The sequence below is a fragment of the Girardinichthys multiradiatus genome, chromosome 18 (assembly GCF_021462225.1).
Source record: "Girardinichthys multiradiatus isolate DD_20200921_A chromosome 18, DD_fGirMul_XY1, whole genome shotgun sequence".
Lineage (NCBI taxonomy): Eukaryota > Metazoa > Chordata > Actinopteri > Cyprinodontiformes > Goodeidae > Girardinichthys > Girardinichthys multiradiatus.
In genome coordinates, this window is record NC_061810.1 from 27,904,704 (window position 1) to 27,926,635 (window position 21,932).

The 21,932-nt window shown below is 37.5% G+C and overlaps 3 protein-coding genes across 5 annotated transcripts; all 3 read right to left on the reverse strand.

The window, feature by feature from the left end:
• Positions 1-6,198: 6,198 nt before the first annotated feature.
• On the reverse strand, positions 6,199-14,158 carry LOC124884587 (neurogranin-like). 2 transcript variants are annotated; one of them, XM_047392578.1, is made up of 3 exons: positions 13,963-14,158; positions 12,550-12,754; positions 6,199-7,107 (listed from the first exon to the last, which is right to left on the reverse strand). In XM_047392578.1, exons 1-3 carry the CDS (start codon positions 13,975-13,977, stop codon positions 7,052-7,054), a joined length of 276 nt encoding a protein of 91 aa, XP_047248534.1. In that variant the 5' UTR covers positions 13,978-14,158; the 3' UTR covers positions 6,199-7,051. The 2 variants fall into 2 exon arrangements, with proteins under 2 accessions (XP_047248534.1, XP_047248535.1); XM_047392579.1 differs by having other exon boundaries at positions 12,596-12,754; positions 13,963-14,156.
• A 337-nt stretch (positions 14,159-14,495) lies between these two features.
• Positions 14,496-18,594, reverse strand: LOC124884584 (ribosome biogenesis protein BMS1 homolog). 2 transcript variants are annotated; one of them, XM_047392576.1, is made up of 3 exons: positions 18,487-18,562; positions 18,225-18,300; positions 14,496-18,129 (listed from the first exon to the last, which is right to left on the reverse strand). In XM_047392576.1, the coding sequence occupies exons 2-3, from the start codon at positions 18,230-18,232 to the stop codon at positions 16,419-16,421; spliced, it is 1,719 nt and encodes a 572-aa protein (XP_047248532.1). In that variant the 5' UTR covers positions 18,233-18,300; positions 18,487-18,562; the 3' UTR covers positions 14,496-16,418. The 2 variants fall into 2 exon arrangements, with proteins under 2 accessions (XP_047248532.1, XP_047248531.1); XM_047392575.1 differs by having other exon boundaries at positions 18,225-18,594.
• An 891-nt stretch (positions 18,595-19,485) lies between these two features.
• LOC124884586 (sperm surface protein Sp17-like) lies at positions 19,486-20,447 on the reverse strand. The gene is made up of 4 exons (XM_047392577.1): positions 20,291-20,447; positions 19,915-20,096; positions 19,766-19,845; positions 19,486-19,666 (listed from the first exon to the last, which is right to left on the reverse strand). The coding sequence occupies exons 2-4, from the start codon at positions 20,066-20,068 to the stop codon at positions 19,616-19,618; spliced, it is 285 nt and encodes a 94-aa protein (XP_047248533.1). The 5' UTR covers positions 20,069-20,096; positions 20,291-20,447; the 3' UTR covers positions 19,486-19,615.
• Between the last annotated feature and the right edge of the window lie 1,485 nt (positions 20,448-21,932).

Consider the following 21,932-nt stretch of genomic DNA (forward strand, 5'->3'; position numbering starts at 1 on the left):
ATGGTATTGTTGAATTACAATACTAATTACAATTATTACACATCTTCCTGGCTCTTTTCTTTCTTTCCCTTCTTCAAAATATTTCGAATAATCTTTTTTTTTTTTTTTTGTGGTATCTTTTTAAGCATTATTGATATGCAAAATCAGTTCGCGTAACCTTTACTATCTTGGCCATTCAGAGACAATACATCCAGTTTGTCCACTGAGTGCAGTGAGAGTCCATTCTACAGGGCAGATATACAGTAGTAATAGCATGACAGTTTGCATGCATGGCCCTTAAAATATAACCAAATATTACATTCAAGCAGTGCTTTGTAATTGCAATACTGCACACATCTATACTCCATAGACGACAGCAATTCGGTATATTGTACAGTTCTAATATGCTAGACCAATACAAACAATGCATAACTGTTAAGTTAGAAGACAAGGTTACCCACCTAAATTGACAGAAAAACATTAATTAGAGACACAGCATTGATGACACGGTAAACTCACAAGGAGCGGCACTGATCCACAGCTTAAGCGAGAGAATCTGCCCACCCTGACAAGACGTGCACTCAGAAAATCTGCCCATTATGGAAGTGTGGCAAGAAGTCATTTCAGTTTGTCATGTGCCACAACCTATATAGGAGTCACAGCAAAATGCTATGTGTAGTGAAAAATTAACACAGCACATAACACTGAACATAGCATGCCCTTGGTGAGACATGGTAGTGGCAACATCATGCTGTGGGAGGCTCTTCTTCAACACAGACAAGACAGTCAGTGTTGATGAGAAAAGGGATGGTGCAAAATACAAGGTAATCCTAAAAGAAAACCTGTTAGAGGCTGCAAAAGACTTGACTCTGGTGAAGAGGTTAACCATGATGAAATAGTTTGGATGGCATCATATTCATGTGGTAGAATGACAAGTTCAGACCCGAATCAAAAATTTCAAATTTGATGTCCACCGATGCTCTCCGTCCAATTTGAGCTTGAGCTATTTTACAAAGGAGAATGGGCAAATATTTCAGGTACAAAGCTGGTAGAGACATACCCCAAAAGACTTGCAGCTGTGATGGCAGTGAAAGTCGGTTCTAAAATTATTGGCTATTCGCTGAGGGAGGTTGAATACAAAAGCAAACCACACTTTTCAGATATTTATTTTGTAAAAAAAACAAAAACAAAACATTTGAAAATCATAAATCTCTTTTTCCACAAATGATGAAAAGTTAAGAGGCAATGTATGCTCTTGGAGCTACTGTACCTTTTTGATTGTTATACAACGAAATGAACAACAAATAATAGAACCACCAGTAAAGAGCGGATACTTACTTTGTCCTCTAGGTGGAGTAGAGGCTGCATTAAGACAGCAACCTCTCCTTTGAGAAGAACAAAGTGAGCAGTGGGAGGAAAGGCATCAAAAGAACAGCCTAGGCTGTGTTTTCACATTAAAGCTGCATAAAACTAAAGAACATCAAATGCACTGCTGGAAAAAGACCCAAAGAGCAGCAAACTTTAATTGAAAGATCACCTTTTGCCCACCACCAGATGGTTTCTTTAAAGTTTATTATTTAGTAAGTTATGATGCCATTAAGTGTAAAATCTCCATGTTATATCAGTCTCCTTTCTTTGCATGTTTTAGATTACCCTGTGTGCTCTGATGATTCAGTATTTTTTAAATTGTATTTTGTTGGAAAACAGAGGTTGCTTCTCTGCATGGGAGGAATCATGGTTGACAGAGAGCTCTGTGACTGTGTGAGCAGCTGCTGTTAGCCACCCAGCGTTCAGCCTCCTGTGTACCGAGTCATCAAAGTCGAACCTCTCCCTTTCACCTCTGCCCTTTCTAAAAGGCAGGCCTCACCATTCCTCTCATCCTCTAATGGTCTCTAAATCAAGTGGGACACTTCTCAGACATGAGAGGAAGAGAGACAGGGAAACAGACTGTGAGATTCAGACAGTTTTAGGTTAATGTTTCATGACTCAAACCCTTGTTGCTCCCACTAAAGCCACTAGCCAGATGTTTCTATAAAATCAACCAAACTCACTTTGGATTTAGTTTGTCACCTACATGACATGTCATGGTCAGTTTTTGGCTGATTTGCTATTTCATTTGTAAATAGTTTTTTTAACAGCATGCCTCTGGTGACATAAGATGTAAGGCAACAGATCACTGATCTCTTGTATTTACCTTTCAGATTTTTCCTCTTATTTAGATTTGTTTTAAAACTGACATCTTAATAGGTTTTTAATTGTATCCTGTTTGGCTGCATTTGAACCATATGTAAGAACAGTGCATGGGTTTCAGTAAAATATGGTAACGAAAAAACATGTGGAAGACGTTTGTGAAGAGTACTAGGGCTAAAATGGATGGATTACTTTATCTATGATCTTTAGTGATTATTTTAAGCTAAATTGTTATATAAAAACCAGTCTGGTAAATGTGTTCCATTACGATAATTTACAAGTCCCAACTATGTTTAAAAATGATCACCAGGCAGACAGACTTATAATGAGCACATTCCTACCAGTTATCCACACCATGACTGTAGTACAGCCAATGTTATTGCCATAGTTCTAGCAACCATGAAAGGGAAGGAGTGGGAAAAAATCCCATTGCTCAGAGATCAGAAAATGAGAAGTTGTTTGAGTAAGCCAAAGTAGAACAAGTTCAGATTTTACATTGTGCTACTGTACAGGTAAATCAACTATTTTGAGTGATATAAGCACAAGAAGACATGTACTCATTGAATCAGGGCCCTATATGAATGAAACCAGTCTGATGGAAAGATTCAGACAGGAATATAAACAGGATTTGTTCCAGTTAACTGTTCTGGATTCTTGTGCCTCCTGTGATGTCATTGACCCAAATACACACTAAGTAGGGTCGGCAGGTTTCCTCTTTAGTGTGGAAATGCATACTACATTACCCAGCTGTTGTCACTGTACTTTTATTAGTGAAAAGAAATATACCACTGGACACTTTAAACACACGGCTTGTGTCTTCCTTACTAACACATAGGTGTGAAAAAGTGCATCCTTCCAAATCTGATCCACATGGCGAATCTTATCAACTCATTGGACTGACTAAACTCATAGAAACATTTACCCAGTGCATAGATTTTCCCTGTCCAATGTTGCAAAGCAACAAAATAAAATGTTTTCCTATATTTGGTCATAATGTTATGCATCTTCATGTTACATGTCTCTTTTATTAATTTGATTTCTTTATTGCACTAAATAAGAGATGATGATCATGTGTAGTTTGTGCAGCTGTGGCCTAATAGTTAATTTATGTCTAGCCTCTAATTCCTTCCTAAACTGTGCGCCTTCGCTGAAATAAAAAAAAAATAGGTGAACCTAATGGTGGGGCCGGAGGGATAACCACAGGAACAAATATAATTGCGCCCCCTGCTGTTTATGTCCTGGCTTATTCATCTTTAATTATCACCCAGGAGACTAGATATATTTTTTCACTGACAAGCTGTCTAAGTAGAACAAGCCAACCAAGCACATCTTTTCTGTATTTTACCACTAAAATATTCCAACTTAAGCTATGTAGCATCTTCAGAGATGTTTAAGGTTACCATCTGTTTTACAAACTCTTTCAGTATCCTGGCAATCAAGATTTCCATGCTGACATTTTTTTAATGTGTCTTTCTCTTCACTGTCAGAATTCAATCTACAACGCAAAGTGGGTGTTGTGCTATGTTTGGAGGTGTGCATAATATTGATTGTTCACCCACAGTCATTAAAGAGACAGCAGAACGTGGCCATGGCACCTCTGGGACTGAGTAGGAGAAAAGAATAGGTCCAAATAAAACCCGTAGAGGATGTTTATGAGATTGAGGAGGAGGAATAATGTCAGCCTGAGAAGGAAGTGTTTGCACTTTGCCATTGCAAAACCACTTCTAACGAGATGTTGGCTGTGCTATCTCTACAGCTGGTGACACAGCCCATCACATGAGTGCGCGTGTCAGTGTGTGTGTGACAATATGTGTGTGTGTGAGAGAGAGACAGTGGAAATGAGTGAATTGAGTGCGATGAGCATGTTGATGGATGGGTTGTGTTCTTCCTGTGTGAGGAAGCATGTGCAGCTCGGGTTTGTGCAGTGTGCTGCGTGGCTCAGATGTGTGTGGGTGGGCTGAGTGGGTGCACAGGGAGACTGAAGATGCACTATCCTGTTTCTCATAAAGTGAACAAGACTGCCTCAGTAGATGAAGAGAAATTGAGGTACACTTTGGTGGTTTATAGAGCCTTATTGTATTAAGTCATGTATTATTAAATACAGTTCCTTGCAAAGATGTCTACACCTCTTGAACTGTTCCTCATTTCGTTGTGTTATAACCTCAAAATATTTTTCTGGGGTTTATGTGATGGAGAATCACAAAATACACTTAATTGTGAAGGAAAAGGATACAAGATTTTCAAAACTTTTTACAAATACAAATCTGACAAGTGTGGCAAGCATTTGTATTCATCCCTGTGTAGATATTTTTCATAACCAGCTGTTGCTGCAGCTAGAAGTCATTTTGGGGTATAGCTACATTCAATTCGCACATCCAAAGAGTGGAATCAATGCATATTTGTTCTGGTCATATGTTCTTAATTTGATTTAGGTCTGGACTTTGACTAGGCCATTCTTACACACAAATATGCTTTGATCATTTCCAATGTAGTTCTGGATGTATGTTTAGATTAGTCCTGCTGGAAGGTGAACCTCAGCGACATTCTTAAGTCTCTTCAAGCATCTAGGTTGTCTTCCAGGATGGCCTTGTATTTCTTTCCACCCATCCTCAGATAAACTCTGACCAGCTTCCAGTTACCTGCATAAGAATGCATCCACACATAATGATGCTGCCACCATTATGCTTTAATGTTTTCAGTGTGATGAGGTATGTAAGCTTTCCATCACACACAGCATTTTGAATGTAGGCCTGAAAGTTTCATTTTTCAGTTTGGTTCAGTTCTGACCTGAGTGCCTTCTTCCACAGCTTTTCCCTGACCCTACATGGCTTTTGGCAATTTGCAAACGGGACCTCTTATGGCTTTTTTCTAGCCACTGTTAAATAAAGTCTGGATTCCCGCTATTCACGGCTAATATTTTAAAAAATATTTCAAAGCTTGGGATGTAATTTTATAATCCAAACGTTCTTTCAACTGCTCTACAGCTTTATCCTTGACTTATCTACCGTGTTCCTTGGTCTCCATGATGCTGTTTGTTCACCAATATTCTTGAAAGAGAAACTGTATTTCTACGAAGACTACATTCAGTTCAATATTTAGGGGACTTGTGAAGACACTCCCTTTCTCAGTCACTCAGATCAGCTGATTACCTGTTGCTGGAGGTGCCGAAGACACGGCCAAAGCTCAGGGGAGATCAGACTTTTGCCGTTGCAGCCCCTAAACTTTGAAATGCTCTACCACTGTGAATCAGAAAAGCCCCTTCAGTATCCATTTTTAACCCACCACTTCTCCTTGGTGTTTGACCTAGTATAGGTTATTGATTTTATTTTATTTGTTCCTCTTTATGTCGTATTTTCTAGTTGCTACTTTTACTTTCTATAATTCTATTTGTTTTAAAATGTCATGTTTTTGTTCATTTATTTGAATTATTCTTGTTATTCAGCACTTTGCTCAGTACCTGTTGTTTTCAAAGTGCTTCATAAATAAAGTTGGCTTGGGTTGGCAACTGTTGGTCTAGGGGCTGTTTTGGGGCATCAGAGTAAATGGGGCTGAATAAACATGCTTTCTAGCACTTGTCCGATCTTCCTAGAACAAAACAACTTATGAAAAACTTGTAGCATTTTCCTACCACCTCTTAGTTATGCACTACTTCGTTCTGCTCCATCACATAAAAACCTATTAAAATACATGAAAGTTTGTGACATGAATAAAACATCTGTACCTTTATGGTGTGCTGGCTTTGCAACTGTGCAAAACATAATTAATAAAACTGTATTGTTTATTAAACATTAGTTCAAAACCTGAGAACTTTGTCTGCACCTCGGTAAATACACATTTATTTTATAAATTATTTATGATTTTTCTGGCATAAGTGAACTCCACAGGATACATACAGTGTTTCAGCTTCAATAAAACATGCTTCCTCTGATTAAATACTCTGCTTGTGTTGCAGATGAGAACGAGCGGCTGAAGACGTAGGTGAACATAAAAGAGGCCTGTTTGAAACAAACACATCTTCAAGTTTCACTGTATAGTTAGAATGAATTTATTAGTGCCAGGACTCCACACCAAGGTTCAGGTACTACTGAGTTGATTTTTTAAGCACTGAAAAACTCTGAAAAAGCTCTGAAAAACTCTTACAACACAACAAAACAACAGAGGACATAGAACTACTATTTTATAAGGTAAAGCTGTACCAAAATGCATCTGGAGAAGAGTGTAAATACCGCATGCTTACTGCTCTGGAAGATCAGATTTATAGAAAAATGCTGTGAAAATACTTCACGTGGTCAGAAAGATATAAATAACAAATAGAACATACATAGCTACTTTTCTTTTGGTGATTTGGATGCTTTAATTATTTTGCAAGCAAGTCAGATAACTGTCCAAATACAAGCACATCATTAAACATGGAAAACCAACAAACAAAATAAGCCACTAGTCACCAAAAGTGATGCATACAAGGTGTTACACACAGGATATATGCATTGATCCATTCAAAAAATAAGCCCTGTCTAGCTTGGAGGACATTTATTTTCACATTCACAGATCATCATCTAAAAACTAGCACAGTACCAGAAGTTTCACAAGTACATGCAGTGAGTTGCAAATTCTGGGTCAAAGATATTCGCACTGATGAGGCTGGAGGCTGTCGAAGAAGCAGGGAGGGAGTGTTAAAGTTCACAAATATTTCACATAACACACCCTCGAAACTGTTCATTTTCTACAGCTAACTCATGTTGGGAAAAAAAAAGGGAAATGATTGTGGGGGTGGGTTGGGGTTAAAAAGGTAAGCCTGCAAACCAGCTTGTACCAGCTTGTGCCATCCATCTACCTCTTCTTGACTGTTCTCCCTCTCATCATCCAGGTCAGGACAGGGGCGTCACTGCTCTGGCACAGATGTGTCGTCTCTCTCTATTGCCCCCGATCTTCCTGTCTCTAAAAACAGAAACAGGCGAGCTGTAGTCAGGATATGAAGAACCTAGACAGAACTGTTCCTATATTCATTACAGTCAAGGTTAAAGAGCCTCTAAGACAAACCGACACATCGTACAAAAAAAAGTTGAGAAAAGGCATTAATTTACAAAAGAAGGAAAAATCTTTATTCAAATATGTTTATTATTGCAAATTTTTAAAGTATAGTTAATACTGTTCTTCTTCTGGGGGACATCTGAAATGACTGAGCACTTTTCTTGTAAAAAGGGGGTCTGCCCCTGCGGGAGGACCTCAAGATGCTCAGTTCTACATGGACAGGCCCATTAATTCTGCTCGGCCGTTTTAGGCATATACTGTAACTAATGCACCTGCAGCTATAAATACATCTCCTACCTAAAGACACAAAGCATCTGGCAACTGGGTTAGCGGGGATCATTTATGCTAATCCACCATGTTAAACAGATTCTCCTGATTAGAAACCAGCCATGGTAGGAAAAAAAAGGGAAGTTTGCTTAAAAGATATATATCTGCATTTGTATTTGTTTCACTTTAATTTTTAGTCATCTTCTTTTTTAATTATTTTGTTGTTTTGTTCTTTTGTTTTGTTTTGTCTTGTTTTTTGTTTGTTTGTTTCTTTTGCTATAATAAATACCTACCAGCAAGAGGTCACTTTGAGTTACTTTGATTTGATGAGGGTGGTCAAAAAGCCCAAGGAGGATTCAGAACAGGGCAGGTTCTAGGCAAGAACATATGAGGGGGTAGGCCGAAATGTGAAAGTGCATCATCATGCGTACACATTATGCTCCGACATGTTTATTGCTGTTGTTGATTAGCGTTTTCTCTATGAGATTGGGGTAAACTGTGTAGTGCTGTGCAATTTGCCAGACTGGACTGGTTTCCCCCCAGTTGAGCTTCTTTTGAACATGATGGGCTGGAAAACATAGCTGTGGGCGGGTAGTTAAAATTTGGGTAGCTTTTAATAACATTTGATTGACAAAAGTAGTTGTTATTGTGTGGCAGAAAAGTAAAAACCTACACATCTGAAAATCTCAAACTGTTGTGTCTTTTACTCATATCAAAAGTTCATTTATTTTGAAAAATAGAATCTGTTGAACTTCACATTATCGATCAGTAAGGGTCATTGGTTAATCAACTGTCACTGTGAAATTATATTGGTCAATTGTAAACGCCCAAAATGCTGTCAAGAGTTCATCTAATATAAACTGAGGTGGAGCCTTTACTTTGTTAAGCTTTGACTTGATGTAGAGAGACAGCATCAAGCTAAAGGGGGGAAAATACAGAAAACTAAAACCAGACCAGCACTCCATTCCAGTTGGATCTGGTGCTGGTCAGAACATAAACATTTTTGGAGGCAGGTGCTCAAGCCAAAAAAGGGCATCCATTTCCAAATTTATTTATAAAATTAAAATAAAAAGACAGGAAATAAATATGCTTTCATAGCCTTGCTTGTCTTGGCATTATGCTGCAAACTTTTTAAAGCATGGAATTTGTAAAAGAAATAAATCAATGTTCTGCTATGCATCATAATCAAAAGAGACTCGCTGAATCAGGTGAGAAAACAGTATACATTTATTGACTGTTTTCTGACAGAGTTGAAACATTACACTAATAATGTCCAGCCGACGTCCACTTTAAGTCTTTGCGTGCGTCCGGCATTGCCCCCTCTTGCCCCTGCGTAATTCCGGCCTCGGATCGGAACCAAAACAAAAAAAGGAAGTGTAGTAAAAAGTTTTCGGATAGTAAAACACTTTCTGAAAATTAAATTATCTATGATATTTGGTCATTTTTATGACTGTTTATCCGTGTGGTTTAAATGAATACCTTACACAATGAAAGACAAACTCATATGCTGTTATTTAAGTATGTGGGTATGTAAGGGTTTGTTAAAAGGTATTAAATAGAAGTAGAAATGGATGACATGGCAATGCACAGGTATGAAATGAAGTATGAACCTGCAAAGGGTGAACTAACCTGGAACGGTTGACGATGTATGAGCGAGGTTAATTTGCTTAAAAGTTGTAACAATTTTTTGTATTTTATTTTTTCATTTATTTCATATTTACTTATTTTTTATTAAACATCTTCTGTTTTTTCTTTTCTTTGTTGCTATTGTTATTGTGTTTTGTTCCTCACAGTTGCTTGTGAGTCATGATTGTTGTGTCAATTCCACTTGAATTAGATTTGGTCTGTCATGCCATTAAGTTAATAAAGTCCATTATGCAACAAGAGGAATATCTTACTTTCCCCCTTTCATAAATTAAATCTGACCTTACACCACAGGTCAGACTGTTTGCCTAAGCTTCAAGGACAGGACAGAAAAAAACTAGCAGTAGGAGTAAATTTTTCCTTTATGGTTTATCAAAGAGGCAACATATTACAATTTTTGTTTTATTTTTATGTTTAAATGAATGATGTTGGTGGTAAATGTTCCCAAGCACCAGTAATCTTGTCTAAGGCTAACGTTTTATTGGATGTGTTATTTTAAAATAATTTCAAAGAGGGACAAAAATTAATCTTGTCTACAGGTTGCTGTATTATTTAAGGAATATTGGATTCTGGTAAAACATAATACAAAGAAAAACCTTCAAATGCCATTTAATTCATGTCTTTAGTCACACATAGGAGGATACTTTACTACTTTACTATTAAGTAAAGATAAACTGCCTTTTAGCTTGATGGTTATGTGACTCAATGACATTTTTAGAGTTAGGAAAGAAAACAACTCAAGGTTCAACAGATTTTATCGTTCCTGGCAAAAACAGAAATGTTTTAATGTCTTACTAAATTCAGTGTTGGCGTTTTTGTCTGGATTTGTGTGAAAAATGACATTTTGTCTATTAAATTTGTGGTTTTTGTAATGTTTTGGGTCCCAGCCATGAAACAAGAACTGAGTTCCACACAGACAACAAAAGAGACTGGTAAAAACCCTGCATCCCAGAATGCACAGCATCAACCCATTTTCATGCAAAGCTCCCAGGAAGAAGGAGTCACAGATAGAATCCCTGGGACGTAATAGAGCTACAAAACTCTATCCGCAGCAGCAGTCCTCTTCTTTACCCACAGCTGTTCACTGGTTGCATTGGGGAGGATGCGCATGTGAACGTCTTGATCTCGCTGGCTAAGTAAAAGACTGCATCTTTGTAGAAACCTTGGAGCCAATGTTTGTGTATCAGGTGAGCGGAAATATGAATATCCACCTTAACCTTTCTGTCTGAGATTCTATGAGCAAGAGACTATGAGCAAGAGATTACCTAAGAAGAGACGGTCTCCCTAATTACATCGATAAAGCGCTTTTCCCCCACTGCCTGAAAAAACTGCAACACCGAACACTGCCCACGGGTGCCAGCACGAGCAGATGCTCGTCCCAGCTGCCACACCAAAATCAAGCTTCTTCTATTTTCATCAGATCTGCTAAACTCACAAGCACATCAACCGTGCTCCACTGTTCATCAGAATGGGTCACGGTAAGAGGTTGTGTCTGGGCAGAGAAAATTAATTTAGGATAAAAGTATTTAAATATTGTTGATTTCATTGTCTTTGCTTTGTTTGTGGTGTTTAACTGCTTGAGTGCTAAAAGGCCATTGAGCCTAGTGCAACAAATTTGATTTATAAAGTTGATGGCTGGTAAGGAGTAATTTTACTTCTGCAACGTGAGCTAATTCCATTTTATGTATTTTTTCTTCTTCTCCTCACACTAACCTGAAAGAAATATGCCTGCATAGACCTTAAAAACATGCTAGATTGAGTCTCCGTAAACTGCTAATGCTAAAACTAAAGCATTGCTAATGCTAAGTCATTAGCCACCATAAGTTCTGCTGCAATCGGTCATAGCAGGTCACCAGTGCTCATAAACACATCAATATTTGTATTAGCAGTACTTAAAGGTACATATGGGACTTAGAGGGGCTGCTAAAGAGCGCAACAGTGCTATTTTCTTTGTTAAGCCGAGCCGCTGATTCTGGCTCACATCACGCCTGCAATCAAGACAGCCAAATTGTTTGCCCATATCCATTTTAAGCAACAATTTTAGTAGTCCATCACTCCTTGTGATGGGTAGGAAACTCAAAATTAACAATCAAGGTTCCAAAAGGTTATTGATTTCTAATTCGGCAAATTATTTTAAAAATATTATTTACCCTTCTGCTTTGCATTGTTAACTTTTTTTTTAACATGTACTAGTTGTTGTTCTTAATTAGTTTTAAAGCTAATTTTACCTTAATTCCAATCCCTCAAAATAAACCTTGGCTTTTAAACATACATATTCACATTGAACTGTGATATTACTGTATTGATTTATTGGTTATCGGTTTCAGTTATATTCTTTTGCGCCCTTTTTTCGTAGTTTATTCGTTTTCCTTAGCTTCTAATTTGTACTTAGTATTTTAACGTGAAGTATTTTGCTAATAAATCCATATATTTTGGAGAGAAGTGGTTTATGTTCTGTATATGTGAGTAATGCTTGCTGTTTAAGAACGCCAGTGCACAAATTCACTCCTTCATCTATTGTTCTATAATACCTCACCTCACCAGGCAAGTATTCATAAAACAATAACTGACAGAAACCAAGAGCTGTTTGGCTATTAATACCTGATAATTAGGCAGTGCCCCCACTAAGTAATTTTAATTGAAATTACTAATTTGTTAATAAATGCCTTTGAAACTAATGAATAGTTATTTATAGCCAAACCAAACATATTGTTGCAGAATATTTGAGTGGGAGAGATGGTAAACAATAGTAAAAAAAATGTTTATTTGGATTTTTGTCACTCAGAAATCCTGGTTTGTAAAACCTAATCATAACCTGTTAGGTGCTTTTTAATGTAATACTTCAATGTTGATTTTTTTTTTTTTTTTACCACCTTCACTCTTACATCAAATAAAGACTGGCAAATAGGTGCTAGATGATGGTGCTTGACATTTTCGAAGCAAACGGAACCTTGAACATCTTCTGCCACTTGCATCTAGAGGCAGATTCATCCAAGTTCTCAAAGAGAAAAAAAATGAACTGAGACATTCAATCATCTGTCGCTATCCCATGGGGTAATTAAATGAGTCACTCAGTTATGTCTTGCATTAATCACACTTCGGTTAAACCTTGAGGGACTTTTAAAAAATGTGCTGAATTATGTATAGGATTAATGGTGGTTTTCCTAATGTTTAAGATGCTAAATCAGTTTCTGTTCCTGCATTATGCTCATGTGTTTTTCTCAGAGAAGACATCCTGACAATATCAGAACATGTTTATCTAAACCTTCTCTCATTTTGGTCTAATAAGTAACATCTCCATCACTTACCTTAAGTTATCAAGTGTAGTTATGACGTGATGGGAGCCTCTCTCTTACCATATGTACAATCACTAACCATAATGCCCTCTATAACAGCATAATGGGGCTTAGTCTTATCCCTTGGCTCTACAACACTGACCTGAGCCCCCCTGGCTGCTGTGGAGCACATCCCCAGTGCTGCTCACCTCCTCCCCTTCAGTTTTGTCCTCTGGCTTCATCTTCTTACGAGTCATGTGGCCGCGGAAGCCAGCCTGGATCTTGGCAGCGGCTCTGTTGGCCTCGGGGTCATCCAGGGGGATGTCCATGATGTCCTCTTCCTCCTGGGGCCGGCTGCACTCCTCCTGCTACGAGGACAAACAGGTTTATAGCAGCATAGGAATAGAGTTTAGGGTTATGTGGTGTTTTCTCTTAACTTTGTTTCATGAAAAACTTGTGGATGTTTTTCATCTTTACCAGATTGTGAGACCATATTTTGTTAACAGTAGCTACTTAACAGCTTAACAGTATTTTTTCCCTAAAGAATGTTTGTTTTAGCATTTTTAGCTACTATCAGTTATGATCCTTCTTGGGTAATGTGTTCTTAATCTGTCAACAACCAACTTTTTCAAGTCTACATTCTCGTTGTTTTGTCAATGAAACACTGCCAGTTCAAATCTATTAATATAACGAATTTCTGCTTTTTGTTTTGTTTTTATCATTAACAAGATTAGGAAAGAGTTAAATCTTTCATCAAAACAAACAAAAATGTTTTCATTCCAAACTTACCCTAACGTTAGGGTTAGGCTGACACCTAAAGTCATCTTTCAAAGAAATAATAATATACTCCCTCTGCAGCATTCGCCCCAAAAACAAGATGATCCAGCATGAGATGTTGCTGCAGTCCATGACAGCCACTCAGAATCCACAGTCCCACAGGAAAAGTGGAGTGGGTGGAAGAGAAACTCTGGCTAGTGACAAACTGTCAGTAAAAAAGTGCCACGGGTATTGATGAGTTATGTAAACACCTATTCAATTTATGTGGAGACAACAGATCACGCATACGTTGTGCTTTGTTTATGGTAATGGATTGACATTTTCCACAAATAAAGGCAGCCCACAGAACAGACCCACTGCCATCCCACTATCTCAGTGAGGCAGTGCATCATGTCTCCAGTGAAACCCCTTTCAGTGTGGGAGTGTGACCACCCACCTGTTCGGCCAGTATTCATTAGCCTCTCTGTCTGACTGCTCACAGAGCAGCCAACATCCAGCTTTTTCAAAGAAGCACAGAGATATACACTGCCAACACATCTCTTGTGTGGTTCAAATCTCCTGTAAAGTTGGAAAGCTTTTTCTTTACAACAGAATCACTTTTTTTAAAAATTAATCTTTAACAAACAAACAAAAACACATATATACTGCTTTAAAGGACAAACCCAACAACAAATCTAGCTTCTGTGGGCAGTTTGACATTACCACTAACCCTCAGGCATCATCAGTGGGCAACAACTGAATCATCCAAACAGCTAAACGGGGTTATCTACTAAAAAGTTCATCGGAAAAATCTACTTACATTGTGACAGTCCATTTCCTTTTCTCCCGGATGACTTCAGTCTTCAGGTGAGCTGATCTATTTTGACTCGAGTGTCTAAATTTCTACTTGGGCCAAGGAGGACGCTCTTTAGGTGAGTCTCTTAAACAATACAGATGCCTGACTGGCTCTCACTAACAGTCGCTGTATGTTCAGTAACAGCCGCTCACGCATTGAGGGAGAAGGAGAGAGAAAGAGAGAGGCTAGGAACAGAGAGAGAGAGAGAGAGAGAGAGAGAGAGAGAGAGACCTACAAACATAGCATGTGTTTCATCTTTTCAGGCTCATTAGGGTTGCTGACCTACTCTGCTCACTTTACCCTTGCAAGTGTCTAACAGATTCACAAAGTACTGTAGAACATAAAAACTGAAATTACATATAAGAAGTTTGTGTATTTGTATAGGCAGGCCCTACTTGTAATGTGAACAAAAAGCGGCTTCCGCATGCAACCAGCATTTTTAAAATTTCACAACTTTCTTCGTCACAGTAAGGAACTCCACAAATTAAAAAAGTTTTTTTTTTTTTTGGTTTTTTTTGCGTTAGGAGGTGTTATAAATTTATTAGAGGCAGAGAGAACTAACAGCTCTCTCCATCCCTCTGATCCCAGCTGGTACGGCCGCCCACACTCCTCTGCAAGCCTCACAGACAAGACGGGGGCTAGGACCAGCAAAAACATCCATTTATCCGCGTTATATGTCAAACAGCAACGTAATGCTTCCAATTTGCAGAGCATTTCATCACGGTAATTGCGGCACATGCCTAACAGCTCTGAGCTGAGTAGCTCTGATAATCAATAGCTCAATATTTAGAAATTGTAAACACCTTTTACTTGATTGTAATGAATATGCAGCTAATCTGCTCACATCTGTTTGATTTATGGGGTACATTTCAAAATACTGTTTTTATCCATCTGATTACTTTAGGCAGAGTTAAGGAAATGTAATAAGAAATATTTAAGTGTTGCCGTGGCTGTCTTAAGGTTAAAAAAGTGGCTTGTTTTACCTAAAGTTAGGGGTTATACTTTATTACACAGCGAGTTAAAAACAGCTCTACAAGGTAGATTACTGATACAGAGGGTGCCTAGCAACTATCAGCATCACATCTTCTATTAAATCCATAACGACACGTACATGTTGAGGGAGTTACCATAGTAACATTCTCAGTACCCCTTCCTACACTCCCTCCCTTCATGTTCAAAGAAGCTTGTTCAATCAAATTGGGGGTTCTACCTCTGACAGCACTAAAAATGTTTGAGACAAACTGTTTAGTCGCTCTTTTACACTGACAGATTATACAAGTTTCACTCTGGGGGCGCTGCTCCTGGGTGGCTCCCAGGAGGAGACTTGATCTGGTGCAGGCAGCTTTTTTTATTTACCAAGCCAACAGGCATCAATACAGAGGGATGAAAACCGCCTCGTTCTGAGAAAGACATTTCTATATAATCACAAGTAAAATGGCATTTAAAGTACCACAGAGACTACGACACATCATACAGAAAATGAAATATTTTGGAGATATTTTCAAACATCTATATCCCGAGAGTTGAGTGCCTATACGGGCTCATTAATAGGTCAAAGTTTCTTTCAGAAATTGATCTACACCTATCATTGGTTATTATGTTATAATAATTTTGGGGTTTTAATGATTTATTTGAACCATTTTCACTTTGAGTTGAACATATTACTCAGCCTCAATGCTTTTGAAAAATTATAAACTAAATTATAACCACTAATATTTGGTTAAATGTCTCTTACGAACTACAGAAAGAACTTACCCTTTATGTAGTCATTAACATGCTTCTAGCATAACTCTGCAAGGATAGTTGAGAAATGGTAGAGTTCATTAAAATGTTTCATTTCCTGGCACAGACCCGCCCCATAAACTTTAAATAAAGTTGAGGTCTGGGCCATTCCAGAACCTTAAGACCTGTACATACTTTGCAAGAATGAATAAATTACAAGAAGTTCTATCTGGGCTGGAAGTTTTTATACTTTTAAACAAGAACGTCTGGGAAGTCATCATAGGCTCCTCTCACTGCAGAATTTGTCTGTGTAGTAACCACGCCCAATTAAAATTTCTGACTAATCATGTCTGACACCACACACAAAAAAAGTTCTGTCCAGAATATGTGTCAAGAACAAGCTGCAAGAACCTCTCAAGGAGAGCTGCAAGAACAGAAGGACATTATTTTGTCATGTCTGGAAAATGAACAATTTAAATGAGCTCTACCATTTGGGATAAGAACAATATTCAAACATCAGGCTAGAATTATGCCAGGACCTTGTTAATACCTGCACAATGTGGGCGGTTTCTATGCAATAAGGGACATTTATTCAAATTTATTGAGGGTAACAGAAGATCCTTCGATTAATTTAACAGTTGTATAATTTTAAAGCATAGGTAAAGGGTGAAATGCATCATAACAATGATTGTACAATTTTATCTAACAACCAAGATTACCTTATCACTCTTGTTTGCAGACGCTGAGGTGTCCTTCTCAAACGCAGCAGGCCTTTCCTCCACCGTACGGTCAGCAGCTGTCCAATCAGCACTACCAGTGGGGGTGATAGTCTCCTCTTTCCCCGGTTCTTCACTCTGTTCTTGCACTTCAGAATTTGCCATTTCCTCTTCTTGTTTAAATGTGTCCCACTTTTCTTCCCTGACATCCTCTGACTGTGATTCCCCAATGGTTTTGGGACTTTGTGCCATAGGCTGCAGTAAATGTTCTTGATTTTCCTCCAAGGTTTCATCCTCTGTCATGATTCCAGTCACTGACATATCTAATTCAATGAGCTGTGATGGGTTTTGTATCACCCTGCTATTATTAATTTCCTGGTCATCCATCTTACTGTAGCCTTCTATAGAAACGTCTGTTGTCTCATCTTCTTTATCGTCCTGCTCATTTGACTGCTTTTTTTCTTCCGTCTCTCTATTTACGTCAGGTATCTCCTCTATATGTTCATTTTCATGATCTTTAATTTTGTTTGCCAATTCAGGGGTTTTACTACCTAACTCCCTTTCACCATCATTACTATAATTTAAATTATTTGTTTCCTCTTTTAATGTGTCAAAGGCAGCGCGATAGCTTAGTTCCTCCTCTTCTGAGATAACTTCCCTCTTGATGATCTCCATTTCAGTTTTATGTTGATATTCTGCAGCAAACATTACTGTTGAACATGTTGTAAGCTCCTTGAACTCCTCTTTTTGGGGCAATTCTGATATATTAATCGGTGCAACCTCTATTGAAGCATCTTCCTCAGAGTTTTTTTCCAAAACATCAGTAATACACTGATCCTCTGGAACATCCTCAAAGCTCATCTCAACCAATGAATCTTCCTTTTGTATAGCCCTGTTATCTAAGGAATTCTCAGAGTGAGCTAAACTTTTACTGGTTTCTTCATAAGAAGCTTCAGTTTCTGTTGTTTCCCTCTCATTTAGTTTTTGTGCATGATTCTCTGCTTCCTGATGGTTTTCCTGAGGGATTTCATACTGAGATGGGAGTAATTCAACATCAGTTTCTTCAAGCTGATATTTCATAGTTTCTTCCTCTTCAGCAGCATATGCATCATCTTGATAGATGCCATCTTCTAATGTTCTTTTTATTCCTCCAAGCTCTGAAGCACAGATATCCATGTTACCATGAGCAAAATATTGAAGGCTCTGAACTGGTTCTGCTACTTCAGCATCCTCCTCTCCTTCTGAGCTAACAATCTCCTTATCTTCAAAGGCATCATCTTGTTGATCTTTTCCCTCATATTCTGACGCTCCCACCTCCCACATATCTGCATTTGAAATTTCTTTGGCTGACAACAGGTTAGAGAGATCTAAATCAAGCTGAGATGTTGTAGAGTCTAGACCAGGGTTAACATCTACGTCCTTATCTGGTCTGTCAACCTGATAAAGTTTAGCTTTGGTAAAATCGTTCTTTTTTTCTGTACCGTTTTGTTCATCTGACTGTTTATCTGTGCCAGATGTCTTTTCTGTATGCTGTAATTTATGTGAAATAGTGAGTTGGTCTGTTGGATCATTATTTTCTTCATCATCTGTGCTTTCAGCCGAATCAGTTTGATCTGAAATAGGAGACTGTTTGGTAGTATCCTCTCCTGAGTGACTTGATTCATCTTCAGTTTGGGATTTGTTTGATTTTTCTCTAGAAAGCAACAAAATGAAACATTTTCAGAAATATTACAGATTAAAGCAATGCTTAGAATATGCCACAGTACATCGGCTGAACTCAGCTGAAACCTGCGCATGTCCTCTGCAGCTGCTGGTCTCAAGTAGTTCTGTTCTGCCTTTTCCTCTCTGCCTTGACACTGAAAAACTGACAGTACTCTGCTATTAATTATAGCTTTGTTTTGGTTTAAGTATCCCTGCATATATTTAAAGATTCTTTTTTTCACATGGTCCTATTTAAACCTTTTAGGAAGAGACCTATTAATATCTTAGCTAATGACATCTTACTAATAACTGTACATACATTGCAGTAGAAAATTATTTGCTGCCTTACCGATGTCTTCTTTGTTGCTTTTTTGTCCCACTTAAGTGTTTCCGGTAATCAAACAAATTTGAATATTGGATAACTTAACCTGAGTAAATACAAAATACTGCTTTCAAACGATGGCTTCATTTATCAGATGACAAAAGCTATCCAAACCAGAATTCTTGAAAATGCGAAAACATAATTGCCTCTATTGTTAAATCATGAATTAACTGTGATTAAACAGATGTTTTGGTTTAGTTTCACAAGCTATATTTACTAATTACTAAACCACTAATCAAGAAACCACTTAAGCAGAACCTACCAACATAATATGGGCTAAAAGGCCTCAAAAGGCAACACATCATGCACTGTTCTAAAGAAATTCAAGAAACGAACGCAGTCAATTGATTGAGACCACTGTTTCCCAACCTTGGTTGATGAAGCATGAGAAGCCTTTAATAGTACTTCAGATGCACTGTGCTTTCAGACCCAAGGGTTTTAAAGAAATTAAAGATATAATTGTAGTAAATATACTCATATTTCATAATTTCTTATCAGGGCAATAAGTAGTTGAAAGTACCCTTGAACCTGTGACCTGTCTGCTCAACCTATAGTCATTTGTGGAAGATGGAACATACTGGCCCTGTTTGTTCCTGTGAAAATGAGAATCATTCATTTTTCACTTTTGCTATATACTGTCTAAGGAAAGATTGCTGCAAAGTCATTGACTCGATGCAATCAGGTGGCCCTCCTTTTCACTGACCGGTATTATTTGATGAGCTGAATATAATTGCTTTGTATATGAATTACTCTTAATTTGGAGTTATGAAATCTGAATCTGTCTACATTATTGGATTGTACTGGTATAAATTGGGTACATTTAATTATATTTCAGTATAAATGGATATGAATTTGACCCATTATTCTTCAAAAGTGCCTTGAGATAATATTGGTTCCAAAATGATCCTATTTTTATTACCTGAATTGAACTGAAAGGTCCATATAAAAATGTAATAAATGACAAAATTACTCTTAGCTTTTTAATGACTAAAAAAGTTCAACTCTAGTTTAATTTTTTTTAGAATATTTCTCTATCCTTTCCCTCATGTTCTTCCTCCTCCAGTGTTGATTCTGCCTGCTGCACTTAAAGAGAGACTCACTTGGAACCGGTCTCCTCTGCTGCTGTTTCCTTTTCAGGACCATCAGTCTGGAGAAAAATAACATATACAACAACTTCACCTAAACTTGATTTAGTCAGGTATATCAAGAGCTGTGACTTTTGAAGTAAAAACAATATTTAACCTACCTCTGTATTCCTGAAAGCGTGGTTGTTGTAGAACCTGTCTTCCAGTCTGGCAGCCCACTCAGCAGGGTCCAACCCACTTTCTGCGAGGAAAAAAACCCCACCATTGACCGGTACTTCCCTTATTTTGTGATATTTGAAATTTCAGTCACCTTCTCTTTGTTTCAGAAGTTTGTCGAAATACTGCGCTGCATATGCAGGGATGTCGTCAGGCTGGTCCCGGAGAACCTCTCGGGCCAGTCCCTCTAACACGGTACCGAATCCTCGGGGGACCCTCAGGTGAGTGTTGGAGAAGGGCACTGACATTTTCTTGGACTACGTGTCTGATTCCAAGCTAGAACCAGTAAATATGTCCGTTTTTTGTTTTTTTTTCCACAAATGATATACAACTCTGAACTAAATCTAGCTTTCTAAATATTATTTACGTTTATAATTAAATTCGGCTGTTAAAACACTTAACTATTTCAATGTAAATACCCTGAATTTTATAAAACGCCTTAACAATAAAATGTTAGTACCACTTGTTACCTGGAAGCTTTTTAAATCCACCTTTGGCGAGACTTTGAACGTTTATAGCTAGCTAGCTCAACTAGTGCTGTGCTTTGTTGATCTATGTTACTAAGCAACGGTTCCGAGTACGGACCCAAAGAAGGGTCATGTAAAGCAGAACAAATACTAATCTAATTCGATAAAATCTTTATTATAGACATAACTCAGGTAAATAGGATTGTACAGAAACATTTACTTTTGTAATTTTAGAAGACTTGTCAAACGGAAAAAGAAAGAAAGCAAAGATACGTCCATGAATGTTTAAAGACATTTATTTAAATAAACACAATAATCAAGAAACACTAGAGCGTATTTAAAAAAAAAAAAAAAAAAAAAACAGTAGTCATTTTATGACTCTCACAGTTGCCTAAGATGTGAACATAGCTTTCTATGAACAAGTTTATTTTCCAGATCCCAATTTTTTTTCTTTATTGAAAGAAATAACATTTATTAATTTAATTCTTTTTAAACATTCAATTACTGCAGTTTGTTGACACTGTGCTCCAAGTACACCAGATAACTAGGCTGCACATAAAAGTAGAAGCGAATATAATTTCTAAACCAAACCTTTTCTAATATTCCCAAGCCTTCTGCAGTCCAAAATGATTGTATACATGTGTATTCTCATTAACAGCTAAAATACATGGCTTGACTAACTGGTGCCTTCCAAGTTTGGACTTGTAAATGCATCTCATCATAAATATTGTGAACTTTTACATCACATAAAAAACTTGCTTAACAATGTGCTATACATGTGTATTTTATCTGCACAAACATTTCTGTGCATAATTCTTTAATATTCACTCATGTCTTTATATTCTATTTACAATCAGTCAATCTTTCTCTTAATTATTTAAAGTGGATCTTGATGCTTTTAGTTATCAACAGACTGGCATGAAGATACAATTTGTTTTAGGAAAACAAATTACAAGTTAACAGTGTTTTTAGTTATTTACACAGGCCAGGATATTTGTTTGGTTTGTTTGATTATTTTTTGTTTTTGTTTTGTTTAAGATCTTTTATCTTAAGCTATTCCCAGTGCTATTTATCCACTGTAGCAAAATAAGTTTACCCAGTTTTTTTTTTTTTACACAAAGTCTTACAAGAACATTTAGAACAGCTTAACCAGACAAGATGCCTAAAGATCCCTCTTCTAACTTGACTTTACAGGTCCTTCTCAAAAAATTTGCATATTGTGATAAAGTTCATTATTTTCCATAATGTAATGATGAAAATTAAACATTCATATATTTTAGATTCATTGCACACTAACTGAAATATTTCAGGTCTTTTATTGTCTTAAAACGGATGATTTTGGCATACAGCTCATGAAAACCCAAAATTCCTATCTCACAAAATTAGCATATTTCATCCGACCAATAAAAGAAAAGTGTTTTTAATACAAAAAACGTCAACCTTCAAATAATCATGTACAGTTATGCACTCAATACTTGGTCGGGAATCCTTTTGCAGAAATGACTGCTTCAATGCGGCGTGGCATGGAGGCAATCAGCCTGTGGCACTGCTGAGGTCTTATGGAGGCCCAGGATGCTTCGATAGCGGCCTTTAGCTCATCCAGAGTGTTGGGTCTTGAGTCTCTCAACGTTCTCTTCACAATATC

Excerpts from the sequence above, each read along its gene's own strand:
- LOC124884587 (XM_047392578.1), bottom strand. Across the intron at positions 7,108-12,549 it reads CAGCAGCCAGGGGGGCTCAG|AGACAGGAAGATCGGGGGCA; the intron begins GTCAGTGTTGTA and ends TTCTGTTTTTAG.
- LOC124884584 (XM_047392575.1), bottom strand. The coding sequence starts at position 18,355 with ATGCAGGGATACTTAAACCAAAACAAAGCTATAATTAATAGCAGAGTA. Across the intron at positions 18,130-18,224 it reads GCTGCAGAGGACATGCGCAG|AGAAAAATCAAACAAATCCC; the intron begins GTTTCAGCTGAG and ends GTTGCTTTCTAG.
- LOC124884586 (XM_047392577.1), bottom strand. The coding sequence starts at position 20,068 with ATGTCAGTGCCCTTCTCCAACACTCACCTGAGGGTCCCCCGAGGATTC. Across the intron at positions 19,846-19,914 it reads ACTTCTGAAACAAAGAGAAG|AAAGTGGGTTGGACCCTGCT; the intron begins GTGACTGAAATT and ends TTTTCCTCGCAG. Across the intron at positions 19,667-19,765 it reads ACGCTTTCAGGAATACAGAG|ACTGATGGTCCTGAAAAGGA; the intron begins GTAGGTTAAATA and ends ATTTTTCTCCAG.